Here is a 21,556-nt window from a genome sequence, read left to right on the forward strand (position 1 = left end):
CTCCACATCATCATGGTTGTTTAAGTGGAATGCCACCTCATGGGAGTTACCAAGAGTTGTGACTCTTGGCATCCCATGGAGGTTACAATTCCCCTTAAAGTGGCCGACCACTTTTGATGAGGAGTTAGTACATTTTTGTGTGTTTGTGTGAGTAACTCCATCATCTTCTTCCTCTCTAGTTTTCTTCTTGCTCTCCCTCTCCTCCATTACTGATCTCTAAGGTTGCTAGCACATCCTTAGAGATTCTTCTCCATCTCTTGCTTGTGTGGATACACATAGAGAAGCATCTACTTTGACACTTTCGAGATCCGGCGAACCGAGGACGAGCGGGATTGCGAAGGGCTTCGCATCAAGGGTAAAGATCTTATCTTGTAGATCTAGGCTTAGAAACTCGTACGTGAATGTTTTTTGTAATTTTATTCTTCACACGGATCCGGTGGCTGGGGTTTCGGGGTTTCCGCAACCCAAAAAGCGGTTTTTGTGGCCCGAAAAATCCAACAAAAAGGATATAACCAAATGGAGGGTATTGATTTTAAAGAAACATTCTCTCCAGTTGTGAAGTTTGTGTCCCTACGTGTCATCCTAGCTATAGTAACATAATTTGACATGGAATTACATCAGATGAATGTAAAAATAGTTTTCCTTAATGGTAATCTTGACAAGAAAATCTATATGGCATAGCCATAAAGTTACGTTGCTGAAGGCTAAGAGAATAGAGTATGTAGACTTAAGAAGTCTATATATGGGCTAAAGCAAACATTAAAATAATGGAACATAAGATTTAATGAAGTCATTTTATCTTATGGTTTCAAAATGATCAATAAGGATCATTGTGTTTACCTAAGAAAGGAAAAAAAAGTTTATCATTTTATCATTATATGTTGATGATATGCTAATAGTTAGAATTGACATAAAGTGTGTGATAGAAGTCAAATCGTAACTTTCATCACAATTTGACATAATAGATATGGGAAAAACTAAGTACATCTTAGTGAAGATTATTAGAGATAAAGACTTTTGAATTTGTTTTAAGAAACTTATATCACTAAGATGCTACAATACTTTAATATGTCAGATTGTAATATTGAATAGACACCTATAGCGAGAGGTACTATTTTGAGCAAAAATATGTATCCAAGACTCCTAAAGAGATAGCCAAAATGAAGAAAAAACCATATGCCAGTGAAATTAGTAGTTTAATATACACTATGTTGTGTACTCATCCTGATATAAGCTATGATGCTGGCTTAGTTAGTCATTTCAATTAAACCCAAGATCGAGACATTGAAAAGTGGTGAAGAGGATATTTAGATATCTCAAAAGGACAATGAATTATTGTCTCTATTTTCAAGGATCATATATGAGCCTAAGTGGCTACATAAATGAAGATTGGGCAGGGGACCTTGATGATAAAAAATCCACATCAAACTATACCTTCTTGCTGAATGGTAGCGTCATCTCTTGGAATAGTAAGAAGCAGGCTTGTGTAGCCCTGTCGATAATGGAAGCTTAGTATGTGGCTTATGTAGAGGCTGTGCAAGATGCTGTCTGGTTAAGAAAGTTCTTGAAACATCTAAAGATTACTAAGGATAATGGGAGTCCTGTTACAGAGTACTGTGACAATTAAGATGCTATAGATTTTTCAAAGATCCCAAATATCACAACAAAGGCAAACATATAGAAATTAAGTATACATTTATAAAAGATATTATTGATAAGAAAAAGATAGTTATTGAATACATCCCTACACATAATATGCTTGTCGATTCTTTTACTAAGCCATTGGCTAAAGAGTCATTTCAAGAATATGTGAAGTATTTGAGACTTCAAAGAATGTAACTTATTGTAAAGACCTTTAGATAAATGAAAATGTCATGATCTATTCAGTATTTATGTCTTTGTTACATTTGAATAAAGTCTCGATAAGCATGTTGGCAGATTGAGATTGGTCCATTCATATAGACAATCATCTTTATTTTTAAGTATAAATAGAGGTAAGACCGTTGTTTATGAGATAACTTATGTAGTTGTGAATAAAGACATATTCATAAGTTAAGGTTGCCTTGATAATTGTGACAATAAGAGATCATTTATGTAATAATTGGAGTAAATGCACCCACCATTTACTGAATATGCTAAGAGCCAGATTAAAATTCATTTGTTGAATTTAGGATTAGACATTAGGTATGTCTAAATCGAGATCTGTATGATGTTAGAATTTTATGAAAAATATGTTTTTTTATTAAAGAAAATAACATCGTAGCATGTGATTCATACCGCATGTGTTATAGTGACAAAAAGGGTAGTAGGAGAATAAATCCCTGATTTTCTACTATATGAGACTTTTGAGATTATAAGTTAATCTCGATCTTACCCTAAGTGACTATTTAGCTGTCTACTTGAAGTTCTAATTAGTGTCTGCTACTTTAGCATGTTTCCTATTGACTATGGGTGATTCGGTCTATGGAGCATGACTAGGAAAACGACTAATTAAAATGAATATATTCTAACTCAAAAGGAATATTAAAATTAATTTACATTTTCGACAATTATTCATTAGAACCAGTTACATTTTTGTTTAGTACATAGAATGTAATTGTGAATAATTGTGTTAATTAGAGATGTTGAACATTATCTTTCTCATAATAGTCATTATGAGGGATTAGAGATGCTCATATTAATGTAAATAATTTAATTTGAGTAAAGACAAGCTATTGATATCTCTGATTGGTTCTATAGAGCAGCTATGTAAGATATAACAATCTTCTTAGTAATTATTGCTCAATGTACTTGTTGTCGCATGAACCATTTTCCTTAATGTACGGAATGAATGTTCTTATTTGGTTTGTGACTAATGAGCATTTTGTTCTGGTCGTTGTGACATAATTATTTCGTAGTCTATGTGATTTACATGATCTTTATGACCATATAACCTTTATAGATTGAATTGGACAAGCGGGAGATATTGGACGTTGAGACACGTTGAGAAGATGAAGGGGTGTCTCTTCTCCTTCGTCTTTCTAAGTCTTCTTATAAATGGGCGTTCAAGCGAAGGATCCAAGGGAGAGGTAAGAGAACGAAGCATGAGGATGTGCAAGGAGAACATCGAGTAGAGAGAGATTTAGCTCGTGGAATACGAAAGGTTGTTCGATTCACTTGTGATTACTTTTTCGACAACAAGCGAGAAAAACTTCTTGATATCTGCTCGTCGTCATCCACTGTAAGTATTTATAAATTTTCTATCGAATTTCTCTTGTGCTTTACAAATGCTACAGTGGATACTCATTACGGATAGAATAATTATGCACTAAGGAAAGATAAATTTGTTGTAATGACAAGAGCCTGATATACAATTGCTATTTAGCTGCTCTAAGGTATGCTGACTCGATTTTGAACAAATTATTATTTTCGCGAGGTGTATTTTTTTTAAAAAATAATTTACTCCTAGACTAATGCAATTTACACTATTATTATTTATATATATTGTAATATTTTAAATTTTATATTTTAAAAATATATTTTAAATATTTATAAATTTTTAGTCCTTTAATTATAAATATATTTTAAAATTTATGACATAATTTATATCATTGTAATATATATATATATATATATATATATATATATAAAATTTAATTTGATTAAAATTGTTATATAAAACTACCAATTCACACAACGCAATTCATCGACTCTCTCAATCTGCCTTCATCATGAAGGTTTGACATTGTCAATCGTTTTCGACAGTCAAAGTCCAGCATCGCTCCTTCCTTACAAGCCACAATTTAGCTACTAAGAGGAACGTAATTAAGGAGGCCGGAAACTGTAACCAGGGCACAAGATATTTTCTTTGATGAATTCCTTCAAAGAAATAGGAAGGAAGACACTAAATTGTTTTTTAAAATAATTCAAGTATCTTGATAGCTTTTTTTTTTTTTTTTTTTTTCTTTTTTTATAAAAAAACTGCCTGCCTGTTGTACCATGGCTTGGCAAATTATTTATGTCTTTCTATGAAAAATATTCAGAATTGAAGTAAAAATCTTGTACATGCTTATCATCTCGAGTAATATCAATCACAAGTATAATAAAAATCAACAATATAGGAAATTAAATACAAAATAATTTATAGCAAATTCAATCTTTATATTGATCAACTCTTTTAATCCCATGCATCTCTCTATCGACATTAATCGATCCAAAGCTAACTGCAATGCCCTTCCTCAAGCCGCAAAGCAGGCAAAGAGATGAAGGCGGTGGCGGTGGCGGTGGTGGTGGCGGTAGCCATCTTCGATGACGTCGTGGACAACGTGGTGGAAGTGGCCGACGGCGCAGGGGATGACGATAGGCCCCGTCTGTTCAAACCCGTACTCGGCGGCAGCCTCATCCAGAAGCTCCGCGAAGAGCGGATGGGAGAGGCAAGCCACCGGCACCACGAACCGTCGTTGTTCCTCCCCTTCGGGTCCCACCCTCAACGCCATCCACCCCTTTCTGGGTGGCTTTCCCTCCTCCACCTCCTTCTCGTGGTGGCCGCCGCCCAGGTGCGGCATGTGAAATCGGAATAATTTCCAGACGACCTTGATTTCTCCAGCCGCTGCCTCTTTTTCTTGATGATTCCCAGCCGCTCTCATGCAGCCAAGCGAACCAGAAACAGAGCAGGAGAAGACAACGGGGGAGATAGATAGAGAGAGAGAAAGAGAATTATCAGGAGCTAGAGAGAGAAAGGCCAGGGATCGGAGCTGGAGATGGCGAGGCGGAAGAGGGCGAGGGATGAGTCACGGAGAGGTGTGGGGACGTTGGACATGGTTTACGTACGCCGACGTTTTTCTTTTCTGGCAAGAACGAAAATGAGATTCTTCTAGGGCTACGAGAGATCATGAGGCCGAAAGATATATATAGATGGGAAAGGAAGAGAATTGAAGGTTTGGTTGATTTGCTTCGATGCTAAGCGATTTGGTGGGAAATAGTATAGAAATGTGCTTGCAAGTCGTCCCCCAGGCCGTGGAAATAACGTTCTGTTTCTTCTGCCGCTACACTTGTTGTCGCTACATGCGTTGACGTTGAGACAGCATATGGAATTGCCTAAAGTCAAAGGCGCGTTCTGTTTATTGAAATTTGAAAAAGGAGATTTTTTTTTTCATTTATTATCAGAAGAAGATGCTCAATCTCACCCATACTTACAAAATTATAGCGACTAATAGAGTCACGCTGAGAGGTAAGGTAGGAGAGAAAATTCTCTGGAGTTAAGAGGATATTCTTTTTTTATATGTATTTATGAGGATGGATGATCTTCACTTATAAAATAGATGTGGATCATTTATCGTCATTAATATATATAAAGGGAGCATCATCTAGATCACAAAAATGATCGAGAGGATCTCACCTTGTAAAGTAAGGCCGTTACACTATTTCTTAAATTTATTTTTATAGTCCATTTATTATTTCATTAAACCATATTTACTCATCATGTTTTTTTTCATATCTAGAAGAGAGATAGCAAGACTTTCTTCTTCACTGAATGATGAACTCACTGATGATGTTTTCACTAGACTTCACCGAACAAGAAAGTTGAAGGGATCTTCTATTAGGATCTTCGGATGGCTAGAGAGGGGGGGGTGTGAATAGCCACCACTAAAACTCAAAGAATTTCCTCACAAAACTTGGTTAGCACAGCGGAAATAAACAAAACAAAAACTGATGCAAGGAAAGAAAAACAACCAACACTAACAAAACGATGCACGAAGTTCTGGGATAACTTGTCCATACTCCTCGGCGTGTCCGTAAGGTGGACGATCCTTTGATCTTTCGGTAGATCAACCCCCGGACAGATTCCGGCTAAGTATTTCTCCTTCTCGGTGGAGAAACCTCTCCACAAAGTCTCAAAAGGATTTAAATGAAGCACAAGACTTACAGAATTTGGTGGCTACAATGAATGCACAATTAACTTACAGCCACAATGAAAGCAGAGCTTAAAGAAGCGGATCCTCAGCCAAGAACTCCACATGGCACTCTTGCTTAATCGACGACAGAGAGTTTGCAATGCAAAAACATTACCCCAACCTCTCTTCTTTCTCATTCTTATTTCTCTGTTTTCTTCACTGCGTTTGCCTGCATCGAATCACTGCAAGTTGCATAGAATCGCTGCAACCTGTATCGAATCACTGCAATCAACTCAGGCGTCGCCAATCACTCCTCCTCCTCATCTGGTCCTCTGAACTCACACCAATACCATCCATGGTCTTCACTGGTGTCTTCTGAGCTCGAACCAATGCCAAGGAGTCAAGCTGATTGCAACCAGAACATACCCAGATCGCCAGTATCCGTTGATACTTCAAATGCACCATTTGCAGCCAAGCTCAGTAGAAAAACCATTTTATCTTATTCCTCTGATAGACCTTAATTTGAATTCAAGCATCGTCATGATACCTGCAACCTGTAACTCAAAAAGCTCACAGCAGATCGTTAGTTCAGAGAAATCAGAAGTTGCAGAAAGACAGCAGAATACAAACGACATCGCTGTGGATCGGTCAGCAGACCGATCCATGGCTCTCTGGACCGATTAGGACACATCCTGATCGGTCCGGGAGGAGTCTGATCGGTCTGTGGACCGATCAGCCTGTGCGTGGATCGGTCCACAGACCGATCCCCCTACGGTTCTGTGGCTTCGTTGCTTATCTCTGATCGGTCACCGGACCGATAAGATAGCCCACAGAAATACTCTGTGTGTTAACTGATCGGTCCACAGACCGATCAGATAACCCACAAAAAGCTTCTGTGAGGTTTCTGATCGGTCCACAGACCGATCAGATACCTAAGGTATCACTGGATCGATCTGTCGACCGATCCAGTCAACCAAAGTATCACTGGATCGGTCAACAGACCGATCCAAAGTCCCTGAGTTAGTTTTAGAGCCTCCCAGCCCTAAAACAGAGCGAGCTACCAAGCCCTCTCGACCTAGTCCGAGAACGAGTGCCGAGCCCTCTCCGACTTCATCCGGTCCAGAGAATGAGCTACCGAGCCCTCGACCTAGTCAGGAGAGCAGTGCCAAGCCCTCTCCGACTTCATCCGTCCGGAGAGCAGGCTGGAGCCCTCTCGGCCTAGTCAGGAGAGCAGTGCCGAGCCCTCTCCGTGCAGTCGGAGAACGAGCTACTGAGCCCTCTCTGACCTAGTCCGGAGAACGAGCTGCCGAGCCCTCTTCGACTTCGTCTGGTTCAGAGAACGAGCTACCGAGCCCTCTCTGACCTCTTGTGCCAAGTATCCGTACTTGGACTTTTCCTCTCCTCATGATCAACCTTGATCATTAATCAGTCTGAGTTTAATTAATATCTGATACAAACTTAAATCAGTGTCAACATCAAAACAACAGCCAGGTCAGACTGTATCAACAATCTCCCCCTTTTTGTTGTTTGACAACACGATTTAAGTTTAGATCAGAAATGTTCATATTTCCACATTTCCCAAATTTTAAGGGAATCAAGATCCTCCCTCTAAGACAGATATAACACCATGTAAGGATAGGGGAATCAAGGTCCTCCCCCTAAAGCCAAACTTTCATTTATCTCTAAATTTAGTTATTCTCTCCCCCTTTGTCAAACACCGAAAAGGTGCGAATTAGGTAATAAAAACTTTAAAAGACTCCCCCTTAACTCATACTGTCTTTTTCTTAATTCACCTAGAACACCCTCTAAGTGTATTATAAGACAGTGATAAATGAATAAGAGACATACAAGACAAGGCATATGAGTAGCATATTAAAAACCAATAAGGAGCGAAACATAAAGAAAGAAAATAAACAGCATACATAGATGAAATGAACAAGCATCCAGGTCAGACATAAAATATCCAACAAGCAACATCCAAAAACATAGACAGTCAAAATGACATCATAGAACAATGTATATCACTCAACCTCCTCATCATGAGGAGCATCAGCATCATCAACGGGAGGAATGGATCCCTGAGGTGGCATGCCGCTGCTCGAGGATGGATAGCCCGGGAAATCCTGCGGAGGTGGGTATCTGGCCATCCAATCCATAATCACCTGATGTGTCGCCAGCTGCTGACTGCTTAAATCATCGTAGCGCTGGTCAATCCGGACGCGCAGCCCGTGAAGCTCAAAGCGACTCTCCAGCTCGGCGATCTGCCAGCGCAGATCAGGATCGGCCTCTCCATCGTCAGCAGCAGGAGGAGCAGCAACAGGAGTAGCTGCAACCTGTCGTGGAGGTCCCCGTGGTAACTCACCTAGAGCCCTCCCATCCTTCCACCAAACATCCCCATTTTGTCCTATGATTCCAGACTTGGAAAATGCCCGCTTTCCAAGTTTGCAATCCTGTCTGACCATCTTGACTAGTCTACCCTTAGAGACATCAATCTGAAGGGTCTCAAGCCAATCTGTAATTATATGCCCATAAGGCATATAAACAGTGTATCCGCTCGGCTCACTATAGGAGATGATCGAAGAGTAGATGCTAGATACGACGTCAAAGTCGAGACGCCGACACAATCCATAAAGCATCAGGCAATGATATGGACGGATCTCAGACAATGGTTTAGATGTGATAGGCAGAAGACAGTTTGTGATAATTTTAAAAAGAATGTAGTCTTGAGGAGATAATCTCAAGGCTGCAAAAGTAGGAAAGTCAACATCTAGCTCATCAAGGCCACCCGGTCTAGGTTGTCTGAAGAAATACTCATAGACTGAGTCAGGTGTGACATCAAAAGGTGAGGGTAGGGGGTCTGGTAGATCAGGAAATATCGAAAAGACATTACCGGAGCACCTCCGACAATCGAGATATTCAAAGAAGGATGAGAAACTGAAATCAAGAGTCCGCTTAGCAACTCTTGTTTTATAACCTACATCATTAGGAATCTGATGAAGGTTGTTATAAAACTCAGAGACCAAGTCATAGTTGATATCCCGTTCTAAGTAGACAAGTGAGTCAAGTTTGTAGTAGGCAATGATTTCAGACACAGTTGGACAAAATTCGTCCATGAATTTACGATCTACAGACCTACAAGGGAGTAATTTGAAAGTTCTTTGTCTAAAGGCTTCCTCAAAATTATGGTTCGGGAATCTCCCGGAAACAGAAGGTTGAGGTCGAGAAGGAGCCTTAGACTTCGACTTAGCAGGTGACTTAGAGGTACCCTCACCCTCACCCACTGGTTTCTTCCTAAGGTGTAACAATGTGAACCAATAGGGGAAATAAGTGAGCACCGGAGCCATCAACACCCAAAAAGCATAAAATGGTGAGAAATGAAACCGAAATGCCAAGTTATAGAGAAGTGAAGAGTTACCTTGGTTCCATTGAAGGTTTGGCTAGAGCTTTGGCTAGGGTTCCGGCGTGCAAAGAGAAGAGAAGGGAAGAGAAGGTGTAGGGAAGAGTCGGCTAGGGTTCCGTGTGAAAGAGAAAAAGAAGGGATCGGGAAGATTTAAGGGTTTATTGATGGGTGTACAGTTGATGAAATGATCGGACGACTGTCCGATCAGGAGTATCAGGAGCCTCCCGATCGGTCCCTGGACCGATCCGGGAACATCCTGATCGGTCCGCAGACCGATCAGGAAACGATCAGTAGTTTCTGATCGGTCCCTGGACCGATCAGGGAACTTCCTGATCGGTCGGTAGACCGATCAGAGAATGATCAGGCCAGCCTTGCGTGTCGGATTGATCTGATCGGTCTCCCGACCGATCATAAAGTAGTCAGTAGCGTGCCAGGCTGACCTGATCGGTCCGTAGACCGATCAGTGTCTGATACTTAGTTCTCCAGTAATTTCAGTAACTGAAATTCACAATTTCAGTAACTGAAATTCATAGAGATGTACGATAGTTCGTGGAAGTTTCTCTAGGAAAACTTCCAAGTTCAGAACCTAGAACCTGGAGGATCTACAAGCATAACGATCACCTAAACATTATGGTATGAACTTGTTTATAGCCCTAAAGTTGCAGACATTTAGAAAACAAACAACTTAAGGCCTGAAAACTGAAATTTTTGACCTTTGTTATGTTCAGTTTCAAGTTTGTCAAAATATAACCAACTTACTATCATTCTTTCAAGGACTTGTCCTAGTATCAATCAACATCATGAAAAGCATCGTTCAAGTGTATAAAACAGTCCATCAACCAAAGTTTCATAATTTCAAGGTAAAGGTCCAACCAAGTTTCCTTGGTTGGAATATATGAGTAAGATCTAGGAACCAAATACACATGAATTATGTAATGGTCTTCCCCATACTCAATTTATGTCTCTTCAACCTAATTATTCAAGGGATGCATGATACATTTTGAATAATTCGGCTGATCCTAGCATCTCACCCCATTTCTAGCAAACAAAAATCATTTGTTTAACCTTATAGTTTGTGTGAGATGTTCCCAAGTTGCCCAAATTAATTTCCCTATTTCTCTTGTTGTCTTAATTGTCCTTATTGATCATGATAGGGTCCTAATGGCTATTGAGCCAAACACATTCTCAATTCTCTCCTCAAATGACTAAATTCATTTTTCGGAAGAGGTTTGGTGAAAATATCGGCTAGGTTTGACTTTGACTCAACATAGGTGAGTGCAATGTCTCCCCTAGCTACGTGATCTCTAATGAAGTGGTGACGCACTTCAATATGTTTGGTCCTTGAATGATGGACTGGGTTTTTTGTTAGGTTTATTGTGCTGATGTTGTCACATAACACTTGCACTCCCTTATACGAAAGTCCATAATCTTCTAGAGTGTGGATCATCCACAACAATTGTGATACACTCTCTCCCATGGCAATGTATTCAGCCTCGGTCGTGGAGAGAGCAACACAATGTTGCTTCCGACTTGACCAGCTAACTAATGATGAACCTAAAAATTGGCAACCCCCACTAGTGCTTTTCCGATCCAATTTGCACCCAGCATAATCAGAGTCGGTATAACCTATCAAGTCAAAAGACTCCGTGCGAGGGTACCATAGACCTACTCGAATTGTGCCCTTAAGGTATCTCAGAATTCTCTTAACTGCAATTAAATGAGATTCCTTGGCACAGACTTGATATCTAGCGCACATGCCCACAGCAAGAAGTATGTCCGGCCTACTAGCTGTGAGATATAGAAAACTACCAATCATGCTTCTATATTGCGTTAGATCAACTGGTTTTCCACTCTCATCATTGTTAAGGCGAGTGTTTGTTGCCATTGGAGTGGATACTTCCTTAGAGTCACTCATTTTGAATTTCTTGAGCATCTCTTGAGTGTATTTTGTTTGATGGACATAAATGCCATCTCGAGTTTGTTTGATTTCAAGTCCAAGGAAGAATGTCAATTCTCCCACCAGACTCATTTCAAACTCACTTTCCATGTGAGTGATAAATTCATTCAAATAACCCTTGTTATTTGAGCCACAAATTATGTCATCGACATACACCTGGGCTACAAATATGTTTTCACCATCTCTACGCAGAAATAGTGTTGGGTCTATTTGACCTCTCACAAAACCCTTTTCTAATAGGCAAGTTGACAACCTTTCGTACCAAGCTCGAGGTGTTTGTTTAAGCCCATAAAGAGCTTTCTTGAGCTTGTACACGTGGTTTGGAGCTTCGGTATTTACAAACCCCGGTGGTTGTTCAACATAGACCTCTTCTTTAATGAAACCATTTAAGAAGGCTGATTTGACGTCCATTTGATAGAGCTTGAAGCCTCTATGTGCAGCAAAAGCTAGCATTAAGCTAATGGATTCTAATCGAGCCACGGGAGCATAAGTCTCATCATAATCGAGGCCTTCGACTTGACTGTAGCCCTTGGCTACAAGTCTTGCCTTGTTTCTCACTACTTCTCCCTTTTGGTTTAACTTATTTTTGAAGACCCATTTGGTTCCAATAATGGTGGTCTTCTTAGGTCTAGGAACTAAGTCCCACACTTGGCTCCTTTCAAATTGACCTAACTCATCTTGCATAGCTATGACCCAGTCAGGATCGTGCAATGCATCATCAACTAATTTTGGTTCGATTTCTGAGATCAAGGCGACCTCATTAGACTCATTTCTAAAGAATGACCTAGTCCTAACCCCTTGTTGAATGTCTCCCACAATCTGGTCTTGGGGATGACTAGAGGCTATCCTAGATTGCCTTGGTGTTGACAGTGCCTCATGAGTGATCTCACTAGACACAGGCAAGGGCTCAGTATCAGGTAAAGGATCAGACTGAGCCCTCTCTTGCCTTTGCTCATCATCATCGGAGTCAACTTCGACTCTTTCTATGTTTTGATCATTTAAACCTAGATTTCTAAGTTCAACTTGAATTTCTCCTACATCCCTTGATTGATTATTTGATTTAGGGATTTCTTCAAATGCTACATCCGAGGACTCTTCAATCAATTTAGTCCTATTGTTGTAGACTCGATAGACTTTGCTGGTGAGAGAATACCCAACTAGTATCCCTTTGTCAGCCTTAGCCGTGAACTTTCCAAGATGATCCTTGGTGTTCAAGATAAACACCTTACAACCAAACACCCTAAGATGTTTAATTGTAGGGGGTTTCCCAAACCAAAGTTCATGGGGAGTCTTTCCTAAAAACCTATGTATCAAGACTCGGTTTTGCACATAGCAAGCGGTATTTACCGCTTCAGCCCATAAGTAGCTCGGTAATGAGTACTCATTGAGCATGCTTCGTGCAGCCTCTTGCAAGACTCGGTTCTTTCTCTCCACAACCCCATTTTGTTGTGGGGTCCTTGGAGTCGAGAACTCATGCCTATATCCTTTTTCTTGACAAAATTCTAAAAATCTATGGTTTTGAAATTCTCCACCATGATCACTTCTAATTGTTTTAATTGTTGTTGATTTTTCATTTTCAGTTCTTCTACAAAAGGAAATAAAAACATCTATGATTTGATCCTTATTTTTCAAAAATAAGGTCCATGTATATCTAGTAAAATCATCAATGATCACTAAACAATATCTACTCCCATTCAAAGAAATAACATTACTGCAATCAAACAAATCCATGTGCAATAAATCTAAAGCAGTAGATGTACTTACAGTGTTTTTACCTTTATGAGCCGCTTTTGTTTGCTTACCCTTTTGACATGCATCACATAGTTTTGACTTTTGGTACTTGATGCTTGGTAGGCCTCGCACTAATCCTTTGTTGACCAGCTTTCGAATGTTCTTCATGTTTACGTGGGCCAACCTCCTATGCCAAAGCCACGATTCTTCTTCTTTTGACATGAAACACTTAGCAGAAGCATTAGTAGCACTTTTAAACGATACTTGATAGATGTTATCTACTCTTGTGCCTACTAGTGCCATGTCAAGTGTGTCAATGTGTTTGACCATACATTGACTTGAGTGAAACTCAATTGTGTAACTTGTATCACACAATTGGCTGACACTTAGGAGATTAAAAGTCATCCCCTTGACTAGAAGGACATTTCTGATTTGGAGACATTCGGATATATGAATATCTCCAACTCCTATAACCTTAAGGCTACCATTATTACCAAAAGACACATTACCTCTATTTTTGTTTTGAAGGGTAGTAAAGAGTGACTTGTCCCCGGTCATGTGCTTGGAGCATCCACTATCAACAAACCAAGTTGATAGATGCTCCCCCTCGACAAATGCCTACAAGACACGAAAGATAGATGTTTTAGGTACCCAAATCTTGGGACCTAATGCATCTACAATGTAAGACCTAGGAACCCATGCCTTGGTTACACCCTTTCTAGTCTCATGAACCCTAGAAGCATATGATCTATGAAATTGGGTTCTAGACACTAGTGAAATGAAACTAGACTCTTTGGGTTGATATCCTAACCCGGCTTTGTTGTAGACCGCCCTTTGGGCATTTAGAATCATGTCTAAGGTCTTAGAGCTAGTTGAGAATTTCTCAAGCATTTTCTTGAGTTTCTCAACTTCACTCTTTAAAGCTTTGTTTTCATCCTCAAGAAGCTCTTGATGTAGGTCATCGACCTCATCTTCCCTAAGAGCCTTCAATTTTTCTACTTCATCTTTTAGTGATTTAATTTCTGTTTTTGATTTCTTGAGCAAAGTAGATAAATGAGTAATAGTTCTATAACACTTTTCTAAATGAGGCGAAGTTACCTCTTCATCATCCGAAGATGATGAAGCCGCTGCTGACGTGTCACTTGTGTCACCATCACTTCCGGAATCCGGTTCCTCCCTTGCCATGAGCGCTAGTTGACGTGTGCTTTTCTCTTTCTTCTCTTCCTCCGATGAGCTTGAGGAGGATTCATCCCAAGTAGCTTTGAGAGCTTTCTTCTTCTTGGCCCTTTCTTCCTTCTTCTTGAGTTTTGGACACTCGCTCCGATAGTGTCCTTTCTTGCTACACTCATAACATGTAACGTTAGTTTTATCAATATTTTGATCAATAGACTTACCTTTCCCTTTGAATCTCCGACTCTTTCTCATGATTCTTCTCACAAAGTTGGCCATCTCGCTTGATGATGATCCTCCTTCATCATCGGACTCGGAGGAGGATGAGGATGTAGGAATTTCTTTCTCCTTATTCTTTTCTTTCTTCCTCCTTCCATCCTTGCTCTTTTCTCCTGCAACTAAAGCAATACCTTTCTCTTTTTGACCCTTGTTAGCAAATTCATGAAGTTCCATTTCACAAAAGAATTCATCTAACTTAACAATTGAGAGGTCCTTGGAGACCTTGTAGGCATCTACCATAGATGACCACAAGACATTCCTTGGAAAAGCTTTGAGAGCGTACCTTACGAGATCGCGATTTTCTACTCGTTCATCCACGGAATGAAGACTATTGATGATCTCCTTGAACCTTCCGTGTAGTTCACTTACCGTTTCGCTCTCCTTCATGGTGAGGTTTTGTAGTTAGTTTAGGAACAAGTCTCTCTTGGCGATCCGAGAGTCTCGAGTTCCTTCTTGGAGCTCGATGAGCTTGTTCCACAAATCCTTTGCACTCATGAATGGACCTACCTTGACAAGCTGATCTTTGGCTATTCCACATTGTAGTGTGACCACCGCCTTGGCATCGGCTTGTCCTTTGCGAGTTTGCTCGGCGGACTACCTCGACGACTCTAGTTCCTTACCTTCTTCATCCTTCGGAGGTGTGAAACCTTCCTTGACCGAGAACCACATGGAGATGTCGGTCTTGAGATAATACTCCATACGACTCTTCCAATATTGGAAATCCGCTCCATCGAAGTAGGGTGGGCGATTGATACTAAAACCTTCCTTCATAGCCATCTTCTTGCTCTTTAGGGTGTTAATCCGGATGAAGAGCGCCTTGCTCTGATACCACTTGTTAGGATCTTCGGATGGCTAGAGAGGGGGGGGGGGTGTGAATAGACACCACTAAAACTCAAAGAATTTCCTCACAAAACTTGGTTAGGACAGCGGAAATAAACAAAACAAAAACTGATGCAAGGAAAGAAAAACAACCAACACTAACAAAACGATGTACGAGGTTCGGGGATAACTTGCCCCTACTCCTCGGCGTGTACGTAAGGTGGACGATCCCTTGATCTTTCGGTAGATCAACCCCCGGATAGATTCCGGCTGAGTATTTCTCCTTCTCGGTGGAGAAACCTCTCCACAAAGTCTCAAAAGGATTTAAATGAAGCACAAGACTTACAGAATTTGGTGGCTACAATGAATGCACAATTAACTTACAGCCACAATGAAAGCAGAGCTTAAAGAAGCGGATCCTCAGCCAAGAGCTCCACACGGCACTCTTGCTTAATCGACGACAGAGAGTTTGCAATGCAAAAACATTACCCCAACCTCTCTTCTTTCTCCTTCTTATTTCTCTGCTTTCTTCACTGCGTTTGCCTGCATCGAATCACTGCAAGCTGCATAGAATCGCTGCAACCTGTATCGAATCACTGCAATCAACTCAGGCGTCGCCAATCACTCCTCCTCCTCATATGGTCCTCTGAACTCACACCAATACCATCCATGGTCTTCACTGGTGTCTTCTGAGCTCGAACCAATGCCAAGGAGTCAAGCTGATTGCAACCAGAACATACCCAGATCGCCAGTATCCGTTGATGCTTCAAATGCACCATTTGCAGCCAAGCTCAGTAGAAAAACCATTTTGTCTTATTCCTCTGATAGACCTTAATTTGAATTCAAGCATCGTCATGATACCTGCAACCTGTAACTCAAAAAGCTCACAGCAGATCGTTAGTTCAGAGAAATCAGAAGTTGCAGAAAGACAGCAGAATACAAACGACATCGCTGTGGATCGGTCAGCAGACCGATCCATGGCTCTCTGGACCGATCAGGACACATCCTGATCGGTCCGGGAGGAGTCTGATCGGTCTGTGGACCGATCAGCCTGTGCGTGGATCGGTCCACAGACCGATCCCCCTACGGTTCTGTGGCTTCGTTGCTTATCTCTGATAAGTCATCGGACTGATCAGATAGCCCACAGAAATACTCTGTGTGTTAACTGATCGGTCCACAGACCGATCAGATAACCCACAGAAAGCTTCTGTGAGGTTTCTGATCGGTCCACAGACCGATCAGATACCTAAGGTATCACTGGATCAATCTGTCGACCGATCCAGTCAACCAAAGTATCACTGGATCGGTCAACAGACCGATCCAAAGTCCCTGAGTTAGTTTTAGAGCCTCCCAGCCCTAAAACCTAACGTCTTCCTGGTCCAGAGAATGAGTTACCGAGCCCTCTCGGCCTAGTCAGGAGAGCAGTGCCGAGCCCTCTCGACTTCATCCGGAGAACGAGCTACCAAGCCCTCTCTGACCTAGTCCGGAGAACGAGCTGCCGAGCCCTCTCCGACTTCATCCGGTCCAGAGAACGAGCTACCGAGCCCTCTCTGACCTAGTCCAGAGAACGAGCTGCCGAGCCCTCTCCGACTTCGTCTGGTCCAGAGAACGAGCTACCGAGCCCTCTCTGACCTAGTCCGGAGAACGAGCTGCCGAGCCCTCTCCGACTTTGTCTGATCCAGAGAACGAGCTACCGAGCCCTCTCTGACCTCGCGTGCCATGTATCCGTACTTGGACTTTTCCTCTCCTCATGATCAACCTTGATCATTAATCAGTTTGAGTTTAATTAATATCTGATACAAACTTAAATCAGTGTCAACATCAAAACAACAGCCAGGTCAGACTGTATCAACATCTTCTTCTCTAGACATCTTCTCTCGGTTGCACGTAAACGGGTCCTTTGACGAAATTTATTTAGGTTTGTCACTGATTCAACTTGCAATTGAGGTTTTTTTTTGTTATTATTTTGTGATAGGAATTGAAAAGTCATTCTATGATGGTTCTAGTTGCTGCCTTTGCAGGAGAAACAAGTATCCAAATAAACAAAGAAGTTTTCACTAAAGTTGTAAGTGTAGTATTTTAACAAGGATAGTTTGTGTTGAGACTTTGATGGTGCAATCTTTCAAAAATCATAGTTTTTGACTTAGGACTCAGAATTAGACTCTGTCGATGGCTACGCGTACATAATTAAAAAATCTACGTTTATTATTGGGAACCCATAGCCTCTAAGTTTCGAACCCAAAATCCACTGTTAGACCCTCAACTGAGCCTTTGAACATACTTTTTCTATTTTTGATAATTATTTATTTTTATGCTATCTAAGGTATTTTTGATATTTATGGTATATATGAGTTAGGTTTTGTCTATGCTAGTGTCATGTTTTGTTAATTAGGATTTCTATTAAAAAAATTTATTTTCTGGTAATATTTCTTTCCTTTCTGTAGAAGATAGGAATTGAGATCCATATATGAGTATTCCTTTCCTTTCTTTGTATTATGACTGAAGGATGTTCACATATCTCCATAATGACATGATATTGTTCACTTTAGGCTTAAGCCCTCATGACTTTGCTCTTGGGCTCTCCCCAGAAAGTCTTATGCCAATAGAGATATCTTACATCCTTTTAAACCCATGATCTTTATCAAATCTTTCTAATGTGAGACTTTGATTGAATCCCAACAATCCTCCTCTCAAACGAAAGACCACAATTACTCTCATGGTCCAAGCCTCCCTACGAGTATCCGGTCACTCTTGACTGTTGGAACCCCAAGGTTGTTTTGGTGTGATCAACAAGTTAAGTTAGGTCCTGCGTTGTTTCTAACCTTGTGTCTAAGTGTGCAGGAGCTTAGGAGCACAGGTACTCGAGCGGAAGATGCAGCTAGCGAGAAGGATGGCACGCTGTGCGTCCGAGGGACGAGGTGCTGCGGAAGAGTACACCGGCGGACGAGAAGGAAGTGCGCGCGGTGGTTCCGAGGTACGAAAGCCGGAGCGGAAGATTGCTCGGGGAGCAAGAGATGCAGCTAGCGCGAAGGTCGGCACGGGGTACGACCGAGGGACGAAGTCTGCGGATGAGTACGCTGGTGGATGAGAAGGGACACGTGGTAATTCCGAGGGACGAGAAGCCAGAGGGAAGCACGCTCGAGAAGACCGGAAGATGGGTTCGGGTGAGCCCTATTCCGGATCTCAGAGATCACCCAAGCAAGCGGAGCCGGAGCAGAAAGACCCGGACCAGAGGCGAGCTGAACCAGAGAAGAGAGCACGGACCAAAAGTCAACTGGGTTGACTTTTGGCTCAGGGGCGCCCGAAACTATCCGGGGCGCCCGGAGCTGTCCGGGGCGCCCGGAACCATCCGGGGCGCCCGGAAGGGACTTTTTCACAGGATCGAGCTTTGACTCGATCCAACCGTTGGGGGATAAATTTTATCCCCCCCAGGGCGCCCGGAACCCATCCAGGCGCCCCGACCAAGGCTATAAATATAGCCTTGGTCCAGAAGCTTTTCAACAATTACGATCATTCTATTTCCAAACACTTGTATGCTTTAGTTGTAGTTAAGCTTCTGTTTTCTGTGCCTAAACGCTGTAAGAGGCTTCTCCGCCTGAAGGAGTTTTTGAGCTTAATCTTCCTTGGATTAACAACCACATCAGTTGTAACCAAGTAAACATCTGGTGCCTCGTCTTTTCTTTTATGCTTCTATTTATCTGCTTAATTCATTTTACAAGTGTTAGCTTAATCGTTCGAGGAAGGGTTGTCTATTTGATTTTTCAGGCTATTCAACCAACCCTTCTAAGCCGGCCCAACGGTCCTACAAGTGGTATCAGAGCCGAGTACGCCTTAGAAGGACTAACCGTCGTCTGAAGCAACAAAACGATGGCCGGAGCTAGCGAATATCCACCAGCATTCGAGGGGGAGTTTTCTTCATGGAAGAAACAAATAGAGGTATACCTTAACTCAGACCTTGGTATTTCCTTAATTTTAAAATATGGTTATGAAGAACCGAAGAACACGAACGGAGAAAGACTCGATCTACGTCTCTGGAACAAAAAGCAACGTAACGAATCGATGGCAAACGGACGGGCAAAATTTCATCTCCTAACCGTGATACCAAATGAAGATCTCAAAAGAATCGGCGAATACAACAGCGCAAAAGAACTTTGGGAAAAGTTCTTAAAACTCTACGAAGAACCAACTGAAGCCCAATCCGACTCTTTGATGGACACCGAGCTGCCGACAGAATAGTCTGAGATGGAAGAAATTACCGAGACAGCCCCAACAGCCGAAGTACATCCCGAGAGTGATGAAGGGGGAGAATCTTCGGATAAAAGCAACTCGACAGGGGGAGAATCAACTACCGAAAAGGTAAGTCAGGTATGGACTCGAACCTCTGATCAATTAAATGATTCAATCGAAAAATTGCCTGAAGAGTCTTTCGAATCAGAAATTGAATCATCGAAAGAATTTTTTGAATTAGAAAATCAATTGTCAAACTTGCCTTGCAAATTATTATTAAAAGAATTTTGCAAGTTAGAAATTTTGTCGAAAAACTTTTGTAAATTGCAAAATATTTTTTCGAAAGAATTATGCAAATTAGAAATGATGTCAAAAACTTTCTTCGAATATTTTTTCGAATTACAAATTACTTTCTCGAAAGAGTTTTGCAATTCAGAAAATGAGTCATCGAAAAAGTGTTTTGGATTAAGAAATCTATTATTAATAAATTCCTGCAAATTAGAATTTTTATTAAAAAATTCTTGCAAATTACAAAATATTCTTTCAAACGAATTTTGCACATTGTCGAAAGAATTTTTTATAGCGTCGAAAAATTTTATCAAGTTAGAATCTATGCTATCAAAATATTTTTGTGAACTTGAAATTCAAAAAATAATAGAAATTAACATGATACAAATTGTTGCATGTTTAATATTTTTTGCTTTAAATCTGAAAAAGTGTGACTTAAGAATTTTTGATAAATTAAAATAGAAATTTAAACCTTCTGATTAAAGCATAAAATATATAAATAAATAAATGCATAGAAAATTTCTCTTTATGTTATTAATTCTCTGAAATTTTCTTGCATAAAGCTTTCTGTTTAGAAACTTCTTAATCTTGATATCGAATGACTTAGAAATTTGTCTTGACTTAGAAATATTTCCTTGAAAATTATTGAAATATAGTTTCAAATTTTTTTTTTTTAATGTCAACCCTTAGATTTCGTTTGTACCCCATTTTGATTGTGATCAAAGGGGGAGAAGGGAAAGTATAAGTCTAGGGGGAGGTAGAAAAAATTGAAAATTAAAATTTGGAATGTTTGAAATTTAATTTTTTCTATCATGTTGCATGTTATTGCAATAAACTGTTTAATTTCGTATCTATTGTTGACCCTAGCTTAACTTGGGTTGATCACACCAAAAAGGGGGAGATTGTTGGAACCCCAAGGTTGTTTTGGTATGATCAACAAGTTAAGTTAGGTCTGTTGTTCTAACCTTGTGTCTAAGTGTGCAGGAGCTTAGGAGCACGGTACTCGGGCGGAAGATGCAGCTAGCGAGAAGGGCGGCACGGGGAGAGAGTGTTGCGGAAGAGTACACCGGACGAGCGGTGGTTCCGAGGGACGAAAGCCGGGGCGGAAGATTGCTCGGGGAGCAAGAGGCGCAGCTAGCGAGGCACGGGGTGCGACAGAGGGACGAAGTCTGCGGATGAGTACGCTGGTGGGCGAGAAGCAGCGATTCCGAGGGACGAGAAGCCGGAGGGAAGCACGCTCGAGAAGACCGGAAGATGGGTTCGGGTGAGCCCTATTCCGGATCTCAGAGATCACCCAAGCAAGCGGAGCCGGAGCAGAAAGACCCGGACCAGAGGCGAGCTGAACCAGAGAAGAGAGCACAGACCAAAAGTCAAATGGGTTGACTTTTGGCTCCGGGGCGCCCGGAACTATCCGGGGCGCCCGGAGCTGTCCGGGGCGCCCGGAAGGGACTTTTTCACAGGATCGAGCTTTGACTCGATCCAACCGTTGGGGGATAAATTTTATCCCTCCCAGGGCGCCCGGAACCCATCCAGGCGCCCGGAACCCATCCAGGCGCCCCGACCAAGGCTATAAATATAGCCTTGGTCCAGAAGCTTTTCAACAATTACGATAATTCTATTTCGAAACACTTGTATGCTTTAGTTGTAGTTAAGCTTCTGTTTTCTGTGCCTAAACGCTGTAAGAGGCTTCTCCGCCTGAAGGAGTTTTTGAGCTTAATCTTCCTTGGATTAACAACCACATCGGTTGTAACCAAGTAAACATCTGGTGCCTCGTCTTTTCTTTTATGCTTCTATTTATCTGCTTAATTCATT

General features: G+C 41.3%; 1 protein-coding gene across 1 annotated transcript; it reads right to left on the minus strand.

Annotated features, from left to right (window-relative positions):
• Positions 1-4,024: 4,024 nt before the first annotated feature.
• On the minus strand, positions 4,025-4,872 carry LOC121968307 (auxin-responsive protein SAUR32-like). The gene has a single exon (XM_042518739.1). The coding sequence runs from the start codon at positions 4,623-4,625 to the stop codon at positions 4,218-4,220; it is 408 nt and encodes a 135-aa protein (XP_042374673.1). The 5' UTR covers positions 4,626-4,872; the 3' UTR covers positions 4,025-4,217.
• Between the last annotated feature and the right edge of the window lie 16,684 nt (positions 4,873-21,556).

The sequence above is a fragment of the Zingiber officinale genome, chromosome 3B, assembly GCF_018446385.1.
Source record: "Zingiber officinale cultivar Zhangliang chromosome 3B, Zo_v1.1, whole genome shotgun sequence".
Classification (NCBI taxonomy): domain Eukaryota; kingdom Viridiplantae; phylum Streptophyta; class Magnoliopsida; order Zingiberales; family Zingiberaceae; genus Zingiber; species Zingiber officinale.